Source organism: Mauremys mutica, chromosome 20, assembly GCF_020497125.1.
Source record: "Mauremys mutica isolate MM-2020 ecotype Southern chromosome 20, ASM2049712v1, whole genome shotgun sequence".
NCBI classification, from domain to species: Eukaryota; Metazoa; Chordata; order Testudines; family Geoemydidae; genus Mauremys; species Mauremys mutica.
The window spans coordinates 24,693,255-24,708,977 of record NC_059091.1 but is presented as its reverse complement, the minus strand read 5'-3'; the positions used below and the strand labels follow the sequence as shown (position 1 = coordinate 24,708,977).

At 66.6% G+C, this 15,723-nt stretch overlaps 1 protein-coding gene across 1 annotated transcript; it reads left to right on the top strand.

The window, feature by feature from the left end:
• The first annotated feature begins 10,964 nt into the window (after window positions 1-10,964).
• LOC123353738 (cAMP-specific 3',5'-cyclic phosphodiesterase 4A-like) lies at window positions 10,965-11,680 on the top strand. The gene has a single exon (XM_044995124.1). It carries the CDS (start codon window positions 11,399-11,401, stop codon window positions 11,678-11,680), a length of 282 nt encoding a protein of 93 aa, XP_044851059.1. The 5' UTR covers window positions 10,965-11,398.
• The last annotated feature ends 4,043 nt before the right edge of the window (window positions 11,681-15,723 follow it).

Sequence of the window (15,723 nt, the reverse complement as noted above, 5' to 3'; positions counted from 1 at the left end):
GCTCTGAGTGTGCAAACACCCGGGGGAAGGGCTGGTTGTGCTCTGAGCGTGCAAACACCCGGGGGAAGGGCTGGTTGTGCTCTGAGCGTGCAAACACTCGGGGGAAGGGCTGGTTGTGCTCTGAGCGTGCAAACACCCAGGGGAAGGGCTGGTTGTGCTCTGAGCGTGCAAACATGCGGGGGAAGGGCTGGTTGTGCTCTGAGTGTGCAAACACCCGGGGGAAGGACTGGTTGTGCTGTGAGTGTGCAAACACCCGGGGGAAGGGCTGGTTGTGCTCTGAGCGTGCAAACACTCGGGGGAAGGGCTGGTTGTGCTCTGAGCGTGCAAACACCCAGGGGAAGGGCTGGTTGTGCTCTGAGCGTGCAAACATGCGGGGGAAGGGCTGGTTGTGCTCTGAGTGTGCAAACACCCGGGGGAAGGGCTGGTTGTGCTCTGAGTGTGCAAACACCCGGGGGAAGGGCTGATTGTGCTCTGAGCGTGCAAACACCCGGGGGAAGGGCTGGTTGTGCTCTGAGCGTGCAAACACCCGGGGGAAGGGCTGGTTGTGCTCTGAGCGTGCAAACACCCGGGGGAAGGGCTGGTTGTGCTGTGAGCGTGCAAACACCCGGGGGAAGGGCTGGTTGTGCTCTGAGCGTGCAAACACCCGGGGGAAGGGCTGATTGTGCTCTGAGCGTGCAAACACCCGGGGGAAGGGCTGGTTGTGCTCTGAGCGTGCAAACATGCGGGGGAAGGGCTGGTTGTGCTCTGAGTGTGCAAACACCCGGGGAAGGGCTGGTCAGGCCAGCGCCCCCTGCAGTCCGGTCTCAGCAGTGCTTGTGGCCTGCCAAGGGTGGGCCCTGCAGACCAGCCTCCTCTGGCTAAGGGGCCGGCGCTGGGGTGCGGGGGCAGCACGGGGGGAGGAGGGGGGCACAAGGGAGGGTCTCTCAGGGTCTCTCTGATCCAGGGCGAGTGGTGATTTAATCTAGCTCTCAGCCCAGCTGCACTACGTGGTTTATTCGGCTCAAATAGAGATTTATTGGGCACGGTGGAAATCTCCCTAAAACCATCATCTTCTTCCTGCCCCCCCGCACCCGCGGGGGATCCTGGCCCATAATCCTGCTGCCGCTCGGTGCCCTGTGGCGGGGTCAGGGCTGGGAGACAGTTACACCCGCGGGGCCATGCAGGCGCCAAGGCAACTCCCTTCGCGGGGTGGGCACCACGACCCGTCGCATGCAGAGACCAGCAGGGGCCTGGCTCCTTCTCTCCTTCCCTGGGGCTGGGCGAACCCACCAGCCCGGCAGATCCGCTCCCTCGCTTGTGCGGGGCAAGGGAGGACGGCAGCGGAGGCTGGAATTGCTGCTTCCTGGCAGGCGCGGGCTGGAGGAGCTGGGCCAAAGCGTGTTTATTTGTCGCGGGGTTTGGGGGGAGCCCCCAAATAGCTCTCGCAGGCCTGGGAAGCCCGATTAGCTTTGGGCCCCCAGTGGGGATTTGTCTGAACCGTGGGCGGCGGCGGCTGAACGTTGAACCTCCCACTCATCAGCTGGGAATCAATCGTCTTTTGACACTGGAGAAGCAAAGTCCTTGTTCCTTCAAGGTTCCCTGTTTGTTCCAGTCATTTCACCTCCCCTGGGGCCCGGGCCGCGTTCCCAAGCCCGCGGAGGATGATACGCGCTGGGGGAGCTGCGGTTCATGCTGGTTACCTCTGGGCCTTTGTCATGAGCTCAGACAAGCCAGTTGCATCCCCTGCCTGTTCCTCTCGCAGCCCGGGGCCCCTGGCCAGGGCTGCAGCACTGATTCTGCCACAGAAGACTAAAAAACGAGAAAATCCTGGTCGAAGTCCCTTTTGAGCAGCCTGTGACAATGTGGGAAGGGGAGATGGGGAGATGATGCCAAAGGCAGGAGCTTTCTGATTATCCGCAAAGAAGGGAGTTTGGGTCTAGTTCGTGGGAGGTGATGCCAGAGTTTGGAACTAGGGACGCTCGGGTGGTTAAGGCCCCAGCTCTGCCCTGGCTGCTGGCGTGATCCTGGGCAGCGTTTCCCCGGGGCTCAGCCCCGTTCAGCAGAAGTGAAATCTTGGTTTGAAATAACGTTTGGGTTCAGCATTTTCCCCCCCGTTCGTTAAAAGTGAATCACAAACATTTCACAGGGTCCCAACAGAAACAAAGTGTTTAGTTCAACCCGAAACAATTGTCTTCAACTTTTTGCTTCACTGAAAATTTTGAAAAATGTCCTTTTCAGTACGACCTGCAACGAGAATTTTAAAAAAGCGTTTGGAATCGCTAATGAACCACAACATCTGTCATTCAGTGGCTCTAATGAGGGGTGGCATTCCAAGCTTTTATCTACAGCCAAAAGGGCCAGAAACTGACTTTGCTTTTTTCAATGCAAGCTGCGAATCTCCCCCATTCACATGACTCCAGGAGCTGGGGCTTTAAGCAAAGCCCCTGGGGTCTCGAGCTCCCAAGGGCTGCCAGTGCAGATGTGACTGATTGGCCTGGGGGCTGGCTAGGCCGTGGAGATGTGTGTCTGTTTGCTAGAGGGGCAGCTGCCAGCCTGGGAGGTGACTACTGGAGCTGCACCACCATTGGTTGTCAGCGTTAACTCTCAGGCTAATTAAGCCGAGTTAACATTATGCTAAGCGTGAGTGCGGTAATTGGACCCAAGGTGCTGCTCAGGAATGATAGGCAAGAGCTCAGCAGTGAAATGTCGCCAGAAGAAGCCATTAGAGCAGCCGTTCCTCTGCGCTGGGAGGTCTGCGTGACAGGCCGTTTTCAGCGGCAGGCGCGTAGCCCCGGCCCCGCCCCGGGACGCAGCCGGTGGAAGGCTGGGCCTGGGGCCGAGGTGGCGGGCGCGTGGCCCCGGCCCCGCCCCGGGACGCAGCCGGTGGAAGGCTGGGCCTGGGGCCGAGGTGGCGGGCGCGTAGCCCCGGCCCCGCCCCGGGACGCAGCCGGTGGAAGGCTGGGCCTGGGGCCGAGGTGGCGGGCGCGTAGCCCCGGCCCCGCCCCGGGACGCAGCCGGTGGAAGGCTGGGCCTGGGGCCGAGGTGGCGGGCGCGTGGCCCCGGCCCCGCCCCGGGACGCAGCCGGTGGAAGGCTGGGCCTGGGGCCGAGGTGGCGGGCGCGTGGCCCCGGCCCCGCCCCGGGACGCAGCCAGTGGAAGGCTGGGCCTGGGGCCGAGGTGGCGGGCGCGTGGCCCCGGCCCCGCCCCGGGACGCAGCCGGGGGAAGGCTGGGCCTGGGGCCGAGGTGGCGGGCGCGTAGCCCCGGCCCCGCCCCGGGACGCAGCCGGTGGAAGGCTGGGCCTGGGGCCGAGGTGGCGGGCGCGTAGCCCCGGCCCCGCCCCGGGACGCAGCCGGTGGAAGGCTGGGCCTGGGGCCGAGGTGGCGGGCGCGTAGCCCCGGCCCCGCCCCGGCTCCTTTCCCTGGAGATGACAACCTGCACCCCCCTGGGATGGCTGCAGCAGCTGGGGGGTTGGGCAGGTTCGCACTCAGGTGGCTGGCGGCGCTGGGGGCTGGGGGCAGCCTGGCACAGTCCTTGTCCTGGAGAGGAGACGGCAGGAGAGAGGACGGGTACTCTAGTGAGTAGGGGCCCTTGGGAGAGCTGGGATCACGGCCTGGCTCCGGGACTAGCTCTCTCAGTGGCCGCCGGGAGGCGCTGTGCTGCAGTTCGAGCCCAGCCTCACTGGGGGTGCTCTGGTGCTTAGGGGCTGGCCGTGTGGGCAGGACCCCTGGGTTCTGTTCCCTGCTGTCCATGCCTCACTCGCTGCCTCAGTTTCCCCTCCCCCCCTGTGTTGGTGTCGCCTGGGCCGGGGCTGGCCCTAGCTCCGTGCAGCGCCTGGCGAGTCAGTGGGGTCTAACGCCTGGGGCTGCCCTGGGGGTGGGAGTCAGTGTGTGTCAGAGCCAGAGCCAAGCAGGGCAGTTTCCTTCTTCCCTTGCGATAGACTCTGCCAAGCGCCTGGACGGCGATAAATGGGCACCTCTGGCAGGATCCCGGGGGGAGCTTCTCAGAGTGCGAGCCTCAGGGTCGTGGGTATTAATCACCCCCCCCAGCCGGCCGTCGATCTTCCCTGCCGCGCCGGGGGCCAGGACTGCCTGGGGAGCTGAGGGGCACGATCACATCCTGGCTGCTGCCATGGGAAGTGTGGGCTGGGGAAATCCTGCTTGGCACAGGCGGGGGCAGAGCTCGGCAAGCAAGGGGTCTAGTGGGCCAGGCACTGGACTGGGGCCCAGGCAAGCTGGGTTCTGTCACTGACCTGCTGGGAGACCTCAATCAGCCACTTCCCTGCTCTGTGCCTCGGTTTCCCCTCACACCCTTTGTCCCGTCCAGTCAAACAGTGAGCTGGGCAGGGCAGGGGAAATCTCTTCCTATCTGCATATCTGTGCCGGGACCGCTAGGATCTGCCACAGCCCTAAGAACTGTCTGGGTAGGACCCGGGCTCTCGGAGGCAGGGCCTGTATCTCCCTGTGTCTGGGCAGCGCCCGGCACAACAGCCAAAGCCTCTAGGTGCTGCCGTAGTAATGGGGCCAGGAAAGGGAGTCGGTAAAGCCGTGGTTAAACCCCAGCGGTTGTGCCTCTGAAGGGCTCTGTGGTGTTTTCCTGGTTCCGTGGCTCCTGGCTGGATGTGTTGGGGGTTGAATTTCACATGGGTTTCAGTGCATGGTTTCTCCCCACCCCCGCCGCCCTGTTTCCCCTCGAGGGGGGGAGCGTTGGCTCCTGCGGGGCCTGAGTTGGTGACCTCACCCTGAGTGAGTTTCACACGGCGTGGCAGGGGGTGCGTGTGGGGGGGGTGTTCACGCCACTCAGCTCCCGAGCCCTGGACGTCGAGCCTCTGTCCCCGGGGAACCTCGAAGGCTCTGCATCCCCCAGGAACGCAGGCTGCTGTGCGAAGCCCAGAGCTTTCCCTTCTCTCCGGAGCCCCCCCAGGGAGCCGCTGGCTGGAAAAGCCCCTGGCTTGCTGGAACGGGGGATTCCTGCCTTGCCCAGTTGCCAGGGCTCACAGAGGTTGGTGGGAGGGAAGCAGCTTTCGATTGCTCCGTGGATTGGCCCCCCCGGGTAGTGAAGTGACTGGAGCAGACGCGTGAGCAGCGGGGCTGCAAGAGGATGCAGTGACCTTTCCGTGTCCGCCCAGGGCAAGGGAAGCCAGGGGGGGCGGGGGGAGCCGCCTCCATGTGCCTCGTGCTGCCAAGGGAAGCCGGGGGGGGGTGGCGGGGGGAGAGCCGCCTCCATGTGCCTCGTGCTGCCAGGCCGCGTCACCCAGGCCAGCAGAAAGGGCTCCCTGGGGCAGTGGAACTAGCTGGGGCAGTTGGGTGGGGCTGGATGCAGGACGGGAGCTCTGGGTTCAAATCCTGGCTCTGCCGGTCACTGCCTGGGGTGAGTCCCTGCCTATTTCTCTCCTTCCCGCTGTGCCTGTAACGCAGGGCTCCCAACGCTGGCGGTGTCTCTGAGCCCTCGGGGCAGGGCTCGCGCTCGCTAGGTGCTGCTGGACATTAGCTGTGGCTCTGGGGGCCGGTACTGCCCTCACCCCGGCGGCCGCACTCTGCCCTGAGCCACCGCAGGAAGGAGTCACAGAGGTGGCTGCCTCTGGCGTCAGTTTCATTCCCCGGCTTGTTGCTGTAATGACCTGTCCTTGCCCTTCATTCCCCAGCCGGCCGTGTGGGCCGAGGGCCTGTCCCGGGGCACTGGGCGCCATCAGCCCCGGAGCAGGACGGGCCAGCCCCGATCCCGGCCTGCTGAACCACACCAGTGAACGAAGCCACTACCAGACCGGCTCACGTCCCGCCCCCTCTCCCTGCACAGCCCCACGGCAGCAGAGAGCTAAGCACGTGCTTGGGGCTTTGCAGGGCGGGCGGGCGGGCGGGCGGGTGCGTCGTGGAGGGTTTCTTTGCAGCCGTGAGGGATCTGACAGGAGAGCTGAGGCTCTGAACTTAGCTTTGCAGCCTGGGGGGGTCGGGAGCCAGACCCCATGGCTGCGAAATTCATGTGGCCCTGGCTGCCTCTGCGGCTCGCCAGCTGCTTCATTGCCGAGCTCTTTCCTTGGTATTTCCTTTGTCCATTTATCCTAATAACTTCAGGGAGCTCCCACGTCGCCCGACCTCTCGCGCCTCGTCTGGGTGCAGCCGGGGCCCACGAGCTATGGGAGCTGCGGGGCCGTTTCCTGAGGGCTAGGAATTACCCATCAGGGCTGGGCCCTGCACCGTGCGGTGCCTCCTTGCTGCCCGCGGGGCGTCGGGCCGGATCCGAGCACCCAAACAGCAGGGCTGGTGCCGCACGCATGGCGCCCCTGCTCATTTCGCTCGGCAAGTCCAGTGGAGTTTAATTAGCGAGGAGAACACTTCGGACCGGGCCTAGCAGGGGGTCCCTAGTGCATTTTGTACAAATGCCTGAGGTCCTGGGAAGCGGGCAGCTTTCAGCCAGGCTGTGCCGGTCCGTCTCCGCTGCGCGCGGGGGCCTTTGCTTTGTGCAGGTTAGAAAGCCTGGACAGTAGCCATGTTCCAGGGGGCAGTGGTGAGGCAGTGTAGGGCGCAGAGCTCTGCTGGGGGAGCTTGTGCAAATCTCTGCCCTGCAGGCACCTCGGTTCCCCTCTGGAGAGTGATCTAGAGCTGGGAAGCGGGTGCAGCTGGAGAGGATGTGAGATCGGCCCCGTCACTAGCAGCTGAGGAGGCGTTTGGCTCTGAGACAGCGACAGAAACCTGGCGCACAAGGCGCCAGCAGCCAGGGCTGGCTGGGAAACAAGAACTCCATTTGGCAAAAGGTTCCAAAGGTTAACAGCTGGGGGGAAGGAGCGCAAGCCAAAGCAGTTAAAGAATATTCAGGTGTCTTAAAGTCGGCAGGAGCTGAGGAAATTCATCCGAGGCACCTAAGGAACTGGCTGCAGCAATCTTGGAGCCGTTAGCAATGATCTTTGAGACTCCTGCGGGAGGGCAGAAGGGCAAACAGAGCCCCTAGCACAGAGGACCCAGGGACGACAGAGCACTCTGACGCCGGGAGCTGCACAGGGACTGGACCAAGTGACGGAACAACCCGCCTGCCGGCACCTGGCGGCTGGCGGGGGTAGGAGGAATAGCCAGCAGGGCTTTCCCAAGGACAGACCTGCCAAACCGCCCTCCTTTCGTCCCTCGACGCGGCTCCTGGCCTGGTGGATGGACGTGATCGATCTTGGTTTTCGTCAGGCTTTCGACACAGCCCCACGTGCCGCTCTCAGGAGCAAGCTAGGGGAAGTTGGTCTGGATGAAATGACTGTCAGGAGGGGGCGCAGCCGGCTGGAAGGGGACCCCAGCGTCATTCTCGCTGTCGAGCAGGGAGGGGTGTCTACTGGGGTCCTGCAGGGGTCACTTCTGGGGCCGGGATTGTTCAGTGTGTTCATTAACGACGTGGGTAACGGACTGGAGAGTGACACCCGGCTGGGAGCACGTGGGAGGCAGGTTTAGGCAAGTTAGAGAGTTGGTCTGAAATTCAATAAAGACCAGTGCAAAGTGCTGCTCTGGGGAAGGAAAAGTCAAAGGGGCAACCACCGAGAGGGGACGACCCGGCTGAGAAGGATCCGGGGGTCACAGTGGGTCACAAGTTGAGCCAGAAAGAGGAGCATCGTTCTGGGGCCAGGTGTAACGACAGGCGTGGGGGGTCGTTTCCCTGCCATGCGCAGCACCGGGGGGGCCTCAGTCCAGTTCTGGGCGCACTGGCGAGTCCAGAGCAGAGTAGCCAGAATGATCAAAGGTTCAGGGAACCTGAGCTCCGAGGAACCGCCAGGAAACCGGGGCCTGTTTAGTCCGGAGAAAAGGAGACTGAAGGGGGACCTGGTAAGTCTTGGAATACGTTAAGGGCTGGCACAGAGGGGACAGTGACGGTTGTTCTCCGTGTTCCCTGGAGGTAGGAGAAGCCGCAATGGGCTTCATCTGCAGCCGGGAAGAAGTAGGTGAGAGCTTAGGAACAACTTCCCAACTCTCAGGCAGAGCCGCTCTGGAGCAGGCTCCCCGGGAGGCTTGGCATCCCCAGCGCTGGAGGGTTTAAGGACGGTCGGCCAATCCCTGGCAGGGCTGCTCTCACTTTACTCGGCCCGGCCTCGCGCCGGGGGCTGAGCTCGGTGACCTCCCGAGGTCTCTCCCAGCCCCACGTTTCTGGATTCTCTGGCGTTCGGATTCGTTCTGTACTGGAAGGAAACAGAGACCTTGTGAAACGTCTCGTGAGACACAGGCGCAAGCAGCGAGGCTGGTGCTCACGTCACTCCCCGGGGCCAGGGAGATGTGGGTTCAAGTCCCGGATTGGGAGCCCTGGCTCTGACTGGGAGAGCCGGCTCTGGTCCCAACGGCCAGGCTGCCACAGGCCGGTTCCCCACTGTGCCGCTCTTTGGAGCCGCTGGCGTTTGCTGCTCACTTTGCACGAGGGGAGCGAGGAGCTGGGCAATGGTGAATTGGGCTCCTGCCCAGACCCCGGCCGAGATCAGGGCCCCATCGGGTCGGGCGCTGCCCAGACCCCAGCCGAGATCAGGGCCCCGTTGCGCCGGGCGCTGCCCAGACCCCGGCCGAGATCAGGGCCCCGTCGGGCCGGGCGCTGCCCAGACCCCAACCCAGATCAGGGCCCCTGGGCCAGCCAGGTGCTATGCTGCTGTGACAGCCAGCACAACTGGCCAACACGCTGCGGGTGCTGAACTTGTCAAGTGCCAGAGCTACAAGCTGAGTCACAACAGCTGGAGCTAAGGAGCCAGGCTGCCCCCAGAGGGATGTGTCACACACACTCTTCCACTGCCCAGATAATCACCTCCATCTTGCACCTGGGAGACTGAGGCACTGGGCCTGCAGGGCTGGATTCAGCGACGCTGAGCAGGGCTGGTTCTAAGCCCCACGGGTGGGAGGGAGCAGAGGCCCAGAACGGGGAGAGGCCAAGCCAGGACTAGAACCCAGGTGCCCTCATGCAGTGCCCTGCCCCCTGGGAGGCATGGCCTGGCGTACGTGTCCTGCCCCGGGCCAGGCAGCCTGTGGCGAGCGCCACAGCCCTGCGGTCGTCCCTCCCTAGCAGGCGATTTCTGACCCGGCCTCTAGGGAGCCGGGTTTACGGAGCCAAACGGGCCCTGGGCCTGCCCCATGCCAGCTCGCCCCAGGAGCCCGGGCCATGGCGCAGCCGCGTTCAGGTGGCACCAGAGCCGTCGCTGGTGCAGTGACTCACCAGCCCAGCCTGGCCGGGGCCTTCCCCCCACGCTGAGGCGCTGCTGCATGTGCACTGAATCCTGCCCCGGGGGAGTCCCTGCCCTCGGCATCGCGGGTTTGGGCTTCTCACAGGTGCCAGCTCCTGTTCCACCCTCAGCCCCGGGGCTGGTCCAGGGCGGGTGGAACCTGCCCAAAGCCCCATCACCTGGCGGCTCCTCCCGCAGAGCAGCGGGGTCTTTGCAAGGCGGCAGCTCCAGGCTGATGCCGCAGGGCCCGACAAGGGCGCAGGCTGCTGCGCACCCGCGCAAGCCGGGGAGGGGCGTGTCGCCCCCTCGTGGCGGCGGCGGGCAGGACGCGCCGGCTTTGCTCACGGGAAGGGGCCCCCGGACTGTGGTGGGGGCGGGGCTGGAGACTGTGTGTTTGGGGGGTTGGGCAGGGTGAGTCTTGGGGGGGGGAGATCTGCGGAGTGTTAGCGGGGCTCTGTGCATGGCGGGGGCGGGGGCGGGGGAGGAGAGGGGGGGCGGGCTCTGCGCGGGGCTGGGGGCTCTGCGCGGGGGCTGGAGATGGGGGGCTGGGCTCTGCGCGGGGGGTGGAGATGGGGGGGTTCTGCGCGGGGGGGTGGAGATGGGGGGCCGGGCTCTGCGCGGGGGGTGGAGATGCGCGGCCGGGAGCTGGGCGGGTCATCGGACGACGGGCAAGGCCCGGGGGGGGGGGATGGGGGGCCGGGCTCTGCGCGGGGGGGTGGAGATGGGGGGCCGGGCTCTGCGCGGGGGGTGGAGATGGGGGGCCGGGCTCTGGGCGGGGGATGGGAGGCCGGGCTCTGCGCGGGGGGTGGAGATGGGGGGCCGGGCTCTGCGCGGGGGGTGGAGATGGGGGGCCGGGCTCTGGGCGGGGGGTGGAGATGGGGGGCCGGGCTCTGCGCGGGGGGTGGAGATGCGGGGCCGGGCTCTGGGCGGGGCATGGGGGGCCGGGCTCTGCGCGGGGGGGTGGAGATGGGGGGCCGGGCTCTGCGCGGGGGGTGGAGATGGGGGGCCGGGCTCTGGGCGGGGGGTGGAGATGGGGGGCTGGGCTCTGGGCGGGGGATGGGGGTCCGGGCTCTGCGCGGGGGGTGGAGATGGGGGGCTGGGCTCTGGGCGGGGGCGGGGGGGCCGGGCTCTGCGCGGGGGGTGGAGATGGGGGGCCGGGCTCTGCGCGGGGGGGTGGAGATGGGGGGCCGGGCTCTGCGCGGGGGGTGGAGATGGGGGGCTGGGCACTGGGCGGGGGATGGGGGGCCGGGATCTCCGAGGGGGGTGGAGATGGGGGGCCGGGCTCTGGGCGGGGGTGGGGGGGCCGGGCTCTGCGCGGGGGGTGGAGATGGGGGGCCGGGCTCTGGGCCGGGGATGGGGGGCCGGGCTCTGCGCGGGGGGTGGAGATGGGGGGCCGGGCACTGCGCGGGGGGTGGAGATGGGGGGCCGGGCTCTGGGCCGGGGATGGGGGGCCGGGGATGGGGGGCCGGGCTCTGCGCGGGGGGTGGAGCTGAGCGGCCGGGCTCTGGGCGGGGGATGGGGGGCCGGGCTCTGCGCGGGGGGTGGAGATGGGGGGGCGGGCTCTGCGCGCGGGGGGGGGGAGGGGGGGGCGGGCTCTGCGCGGGGGGTGGAGATGGGGGGCTGGGCTCTGGGCGGGGGATGGAGATGGGGGGCCGGGCTCTGGGCGGGGGATGGGGGGCCGGGCTCTGCGCGGGGGGTGGAGATGGGGGGCCGGGTTCTGGGCGGGGGATGGGGGGCCGGGCTCTGCGCGGGGGGTGGAGATGGGGGGCCGGGCTGTGCGCGCAAGGCGGGGCAGGCGGCAGAGCCGAGAGGCGGCGGCTGCGGGAGAGCGGGGTCCGCGCTCGGAGCTGCCCCAGCCCGTCTCTCCCGGAGCTCGGCGGCCGCGGGCGGGCGGGGACGGGGCAGAGCCGTCCCGGGGGGGGGCTCCCGGCCCCCCGCGCCTCGCTGCGCCGCCCCGTGACATGCGGCTCCGAGCTGCCGCCGCCCCCAGGCAGAGCCACCCGGCGGCCGCCCAGCAGCGCCCCGCGCCGGTCCCGCTGCCCGCGGAGCGGAGCCGCCTCGGCGGCGCGGACCCGTCGCTGGCCAGCGGGGCTCCCCTGCCCGCCGCCCGCCATGGAGGGGGCGCCTGGAGCCGGCGAGCTGGGGGCTCGGGGCCGAGCTCGCCTCTGAGCCGGCTCGGGGGCAGCCCGTGACTCGCCTCGGCTCCCGCCTGTCGCCGGGCCCGGGCTCCAGCCTCCCTCCGCCCCGCGCCCCGCGATGGAGCCGCCGCCTTGCTCCAGGAAGAGCCTGTCGCTGTCCCTGCCCGTGCCCCGGGAGGGCCCGGCCACCCTCCGCCCCCCGCAGCACCTGTGGCGGCAGCCCCGGACCCCCATCAAGATCAAGCACCGGGGCTACTCGGATACGGAGCGGCCCGCGGCCCGGCACATCGAGCGGGCGGACGCCGTGGACACCAGCGACCGGCCGGGGCTGAAGAAATCCCGCATGTCCTGGCCCTCGTCCTTCCACGGGACCCCCAGCCACGGCGCCAGCAAGCGGTAGGTGCGGGGACAGGGGGCAGCTCCCCCCCCCGGCAGGGAGCGGAGCGCTGGGGCGGGGGGGGGGCAGGGAACGGAGCGCTGGGGCGAGGGGGGCAGGGAGGGGGGCAGGGGGCAGCTCCCCCCCCCCGCAGTGAGACCCGGGATTGCTGTGGAAATCTGACCCCCCCCCGCCCCCAGCCCGGGTGAGTGTCCGGCCCGGCCTGGGCCAGGTGGTCGGTGTGACAGTCTGCGGGGGGGGGGGGGTTGGCGTAGCCATTAGCCCGCACTTCCAGGCTGCCCCTCTCCTCGGGTGTGTGCCCGTCCTGGGACAGCGAGTGACCGGCGGGGGGGCTCCCGCAGTCTGGCTTTGGCAGAGCCGCGGCTTTTTCAGCTTCAATGGGCAGAACGGGGGGCGAAATGGTCCAGGGTCTGGTCCTGATCGCGGCTTCCCGTGGAGTGAACCCCCCCCCCGCCAGGCAGGTGGGGGCCGGCGAGCCCGGGAGGGCAGCCGTGCCCACGCGGGAGTGCCCGGGCACACGGCCACGGAGGCACTGGGTGCACACGCGTGTGCGCGAGCGCGGCCGCCCCATTGCTGAGCCAGCGCCGTGGGCACTGCTTGAAGGGGTCTGAGAAAAGGGGGGGGGGAGGGGGGTCTCGTAATGTGGGAGCTGCAACTCGGTCTGTCACTGCTTCAAGCTGCAGCTCAGCTCAAAGCCAACCCAGGAGGTGTTGCTGGGCCTGTGACCCCCGCCTGGCCGCTCCCCCGCCCCGCCCTGCAGGCCTGTGTTCCTGGGGGCGCTTTGGCTCCGGGGCTGATCCTGGGGGGCAGATGGGCACTTGGGGCTGGTGGGTTTTGCCCTTTCTTCTCCCTGTGGGAAGAAAGCGAAACTCGGTGCGGCTCCCCCAGGAAGCGCTGCTGGGCTCCCCGTGCCGGCCGCCGAGACGCTGGCTTGGGAGGGGCCGGGAGGGGCCGAGGGGGCCGCTGAGCCCTGCCCCGCGACAGGCGAGAAGCCGTCGGTGGCTCTGTCCCATTGCACCGGAGCTCGCCATGGCCATTGTCGTCGGGCTGTTGCTGGCCCCTGGGCTTCCTGGCGCCTTGTCCCGCTTGTAGCGTGACTCTGCTGGGCTGGGGGGACTCCTTGGCCGGGCTGAAGCTGCGGCTGCAGTAAAGGTGCGAAGCGCTGGCAGGGTGCGGCTGGTGGGGGTTAACAGCGCCTGGTTTCAGGCAGTGGCAGTGGCTTGGCCGGGGGGTTACGCTAACCTGAACTAAGCCGCGGTTACATCGGCGCCTCCGCGCAGGGAGCGCAGCGGTTTCACTGAACCCGTTCGACAGCTGGTTTCAGTTCGGCCTGGTGCAGCTGTCCTGTGTCCTTCGTCACACTGCGTCTGTGTGGCACAGCCAGGGAGCCGTGGGCAGTGCCCGGTGTGTGCTGGAGAACCACCCGGCGTGGCATTTTACCCAGAAAGGCCCCATATCTCGTTCCCCCTGAGCCAGCCAGTCTCCCCGCTCTGGGGCCAGAGAGGAACTGTTCCCCTCTGAAGGGGGGAGGGGCTTGTGTCCCAGTCCCCACACCCCTCTGAGCCACATGGCCCCCCACCCCCGCCTTGGGGTCAGATCGGAGCCGCTCCCCACACAGGAAAGGCCCCGTATCCGTTCCCCACCCCCTGAGCCAGCCAGCTCCCCTTTCCTAGGACTGGGTAGGAGCTGCTCCCCTCTGAGCGGGGAGGGGGCTTGTGTCCCAGTCCCCACACCCCAGAGCTCTAGGCCAGGCTCAGAACCAGTGGGTCAGATCTTGTGCCTCTAGGGGGAAAAGGCCCCAGCCCCGACCCAGCCTGTCCTACAGATTTGCACGTCTTTGAGGCACTTACACTCTCTGATATGGAAGCACCATTGAGCTGGGGGCTGGCTGGGGGCTTCTGGCTCTGACTTCACTGGATGTGCAGAGTCTGCTGTGCTCACTGGAGGAGGCTGATTTTGATTTCCCAGGAAGTGTCTTAGTCCTTTGCTGCGTCTGTCTCCTCGGTTCTCACAGGGGCCAGGGCTCTTTCTTGCCAGCTGGAGCAGCGGGTGGTGTTTAAAAAAGAAACCTCCGGCCCTGGGCTGGCTAATCTGTGAAATGTCCTCCCCGGGACAGTCGTTATCTGTGGAGAATGCCGGGGGCATTTCAAATGGGCCGATTCCTCAGACCAAATGGAAATTAAAAGGCCTCTAAGTTTCTTTCCAAGTCCTCCCTTTGAATGAAAGTTCCCCCAGCGTTGCAGCCGCACATCAAAGCGGCGTCGAAATAGGACGTGGGTACTGGACCGCTCCCTCCGAGGGCCATTATTAACGCTGTCCCTGTGATTAGTTCCTTGCTGAACGGCTGCCTCGGCAGCTCTAGTTCTGGGGGGCTGAGTTAGGCTGGGTTTCCCCCCCCCCCCCGTGCATGAAGCTCCAAGGCCTGCCTGCCTCGTGTGTGGAAGGTCGGACTGGATCATCCTATGATGCCTTCTGGCCTTAAAACTCAGGGAATGGAAGTGGGCTCAGATCTCCGCTCTGCTGCGGGTGGGGCCTGGGGCAAATCGCGTCCCTTCTTGGGGCTGCACATGGGGGGAGGGTGCTTTCCCGAGCTCGGGTGTTCTGCGGGCTGGGTGGTGTAGTGGGTAGCGGCGCTGTACGGGACCCAGGAGCCCCGGGTGCTAGTCCTGCTTTGTGGTGTTAGGCAGGTCCCTTCCCCTCGCAGTCCTCGTGCCGTTGGCTTTTAGGGCAAGGCCCGTGTCTCGGCGTGCGATGGCGTAGGGCCCGGAGCTCGGCTGGGAGCTACCGTAATACACCTCAGGAATAAGGCCAGATGGTAGGTGCCTTCGAAAGGGCTTCTCGACGGGGATCGCTGGACAGACCAGGTGGGCTGGCATTCCCCCCCCTTCCCCGTGAATCCCTCGGGCGCCGGCGAGGAGGTTTCTGAGCCGCGTCGCTGCTTATTCAGACAGTCTGTGGATGGAGGTGATGGGTGGATTGAAGTGTGCCGAGGCTAATGTGAGGATTGCATCAGTGGGCCCCCGCTCGGCACTGTGGGAGGGGATGTCTATCCACGGGGCAGGGGATATAGTCCCAAGATCTGCAGCTGGGGGGGAGCGAAACAGCTGTTAGATCCCGACCCGAGGCCTGAATGCTCAGCAGCTGGCTTTGGTGGGAGCTGGCAAAGGCGTTTCTAATCCAGCCTAATCCGCTACCTCTCCGGGAGCAGGCGCTGCGTCTGGGTGATTGACTGCCCCCGCCTCCCCGCTCGGCACCTCCTTCACTGGTGCTAAGTGGCCATGAAGCCTGGCAGGGATTAATAGGTGCTGGAAGCCAGGTATTGGCTCTGACTGTCTCCTTGCAGCCTCGGAATGAGGGAGTCCCTGGGAGCAGGACGAGCTGGGCCACGTCTCCCAGCAGCCCGGCTATTCCTGTGACTGCTTCCTGTTCTGGTGGCACCAGCTGATCTCAGAGCCTGCGCCCAGCCCAGGACCCCTGGGTTCCGTGCTCTGCCCTGCTGGCAGTGCTGGACCGTCACCAAGCCAGCCTGGCTGCTGCTGTTTTAAACCTACTGCTCCGACACTGAGATGGGAATCTCTGAAGGCACCAGATCAGGGTCTCTGAGGCTCCCCCAGCCCACGATCCCGTCGGCCAGCAGAAAGGTCGGCAGCTATTGGGGGCAGAGCCTTTCTCTCCGTTCTGTATCTGTACAGCACCTTGCACAAGGGCGTCCTGGCCAGGACGTGGCCCCCAGGTGCGCTGGCTCCTCACCCCGCTGAGGGGACGGCCACAGCCACGGCCGGAGGGTGGAGCTGGGACTGACTCCCTCGGAGCAGGGCCGCCAGCCGGGCAGGAGTACAGCTTCCTCACCGTCTGCTCCCTTTCTGGGCTCTCCAGCGTCCGCTTCGAGCCCAGCCCAGGCCCTGCATAACCAGGTGCCCTGTGGTGGCTCCGTGCCCAGCCGGGAACGGAGGGATCGGACTGATGGCTTGAAGCCAACGTGCTGGTTAGTTAGTGGGAACAAAACACCTGGAGAAACAGGATTTTCAAACCACCAGCCTCTCCGC

What these genes read in the sequence shown, in the direction of transcription:
- LOC123353738 (XM_044995124.1), top strand. Translation starts at nt 11,399, where the DNA reads ATGGAGCCGCCGCCTTGCTCCAGGAAGAGCCTGTCGCTGTCCCTGCCC.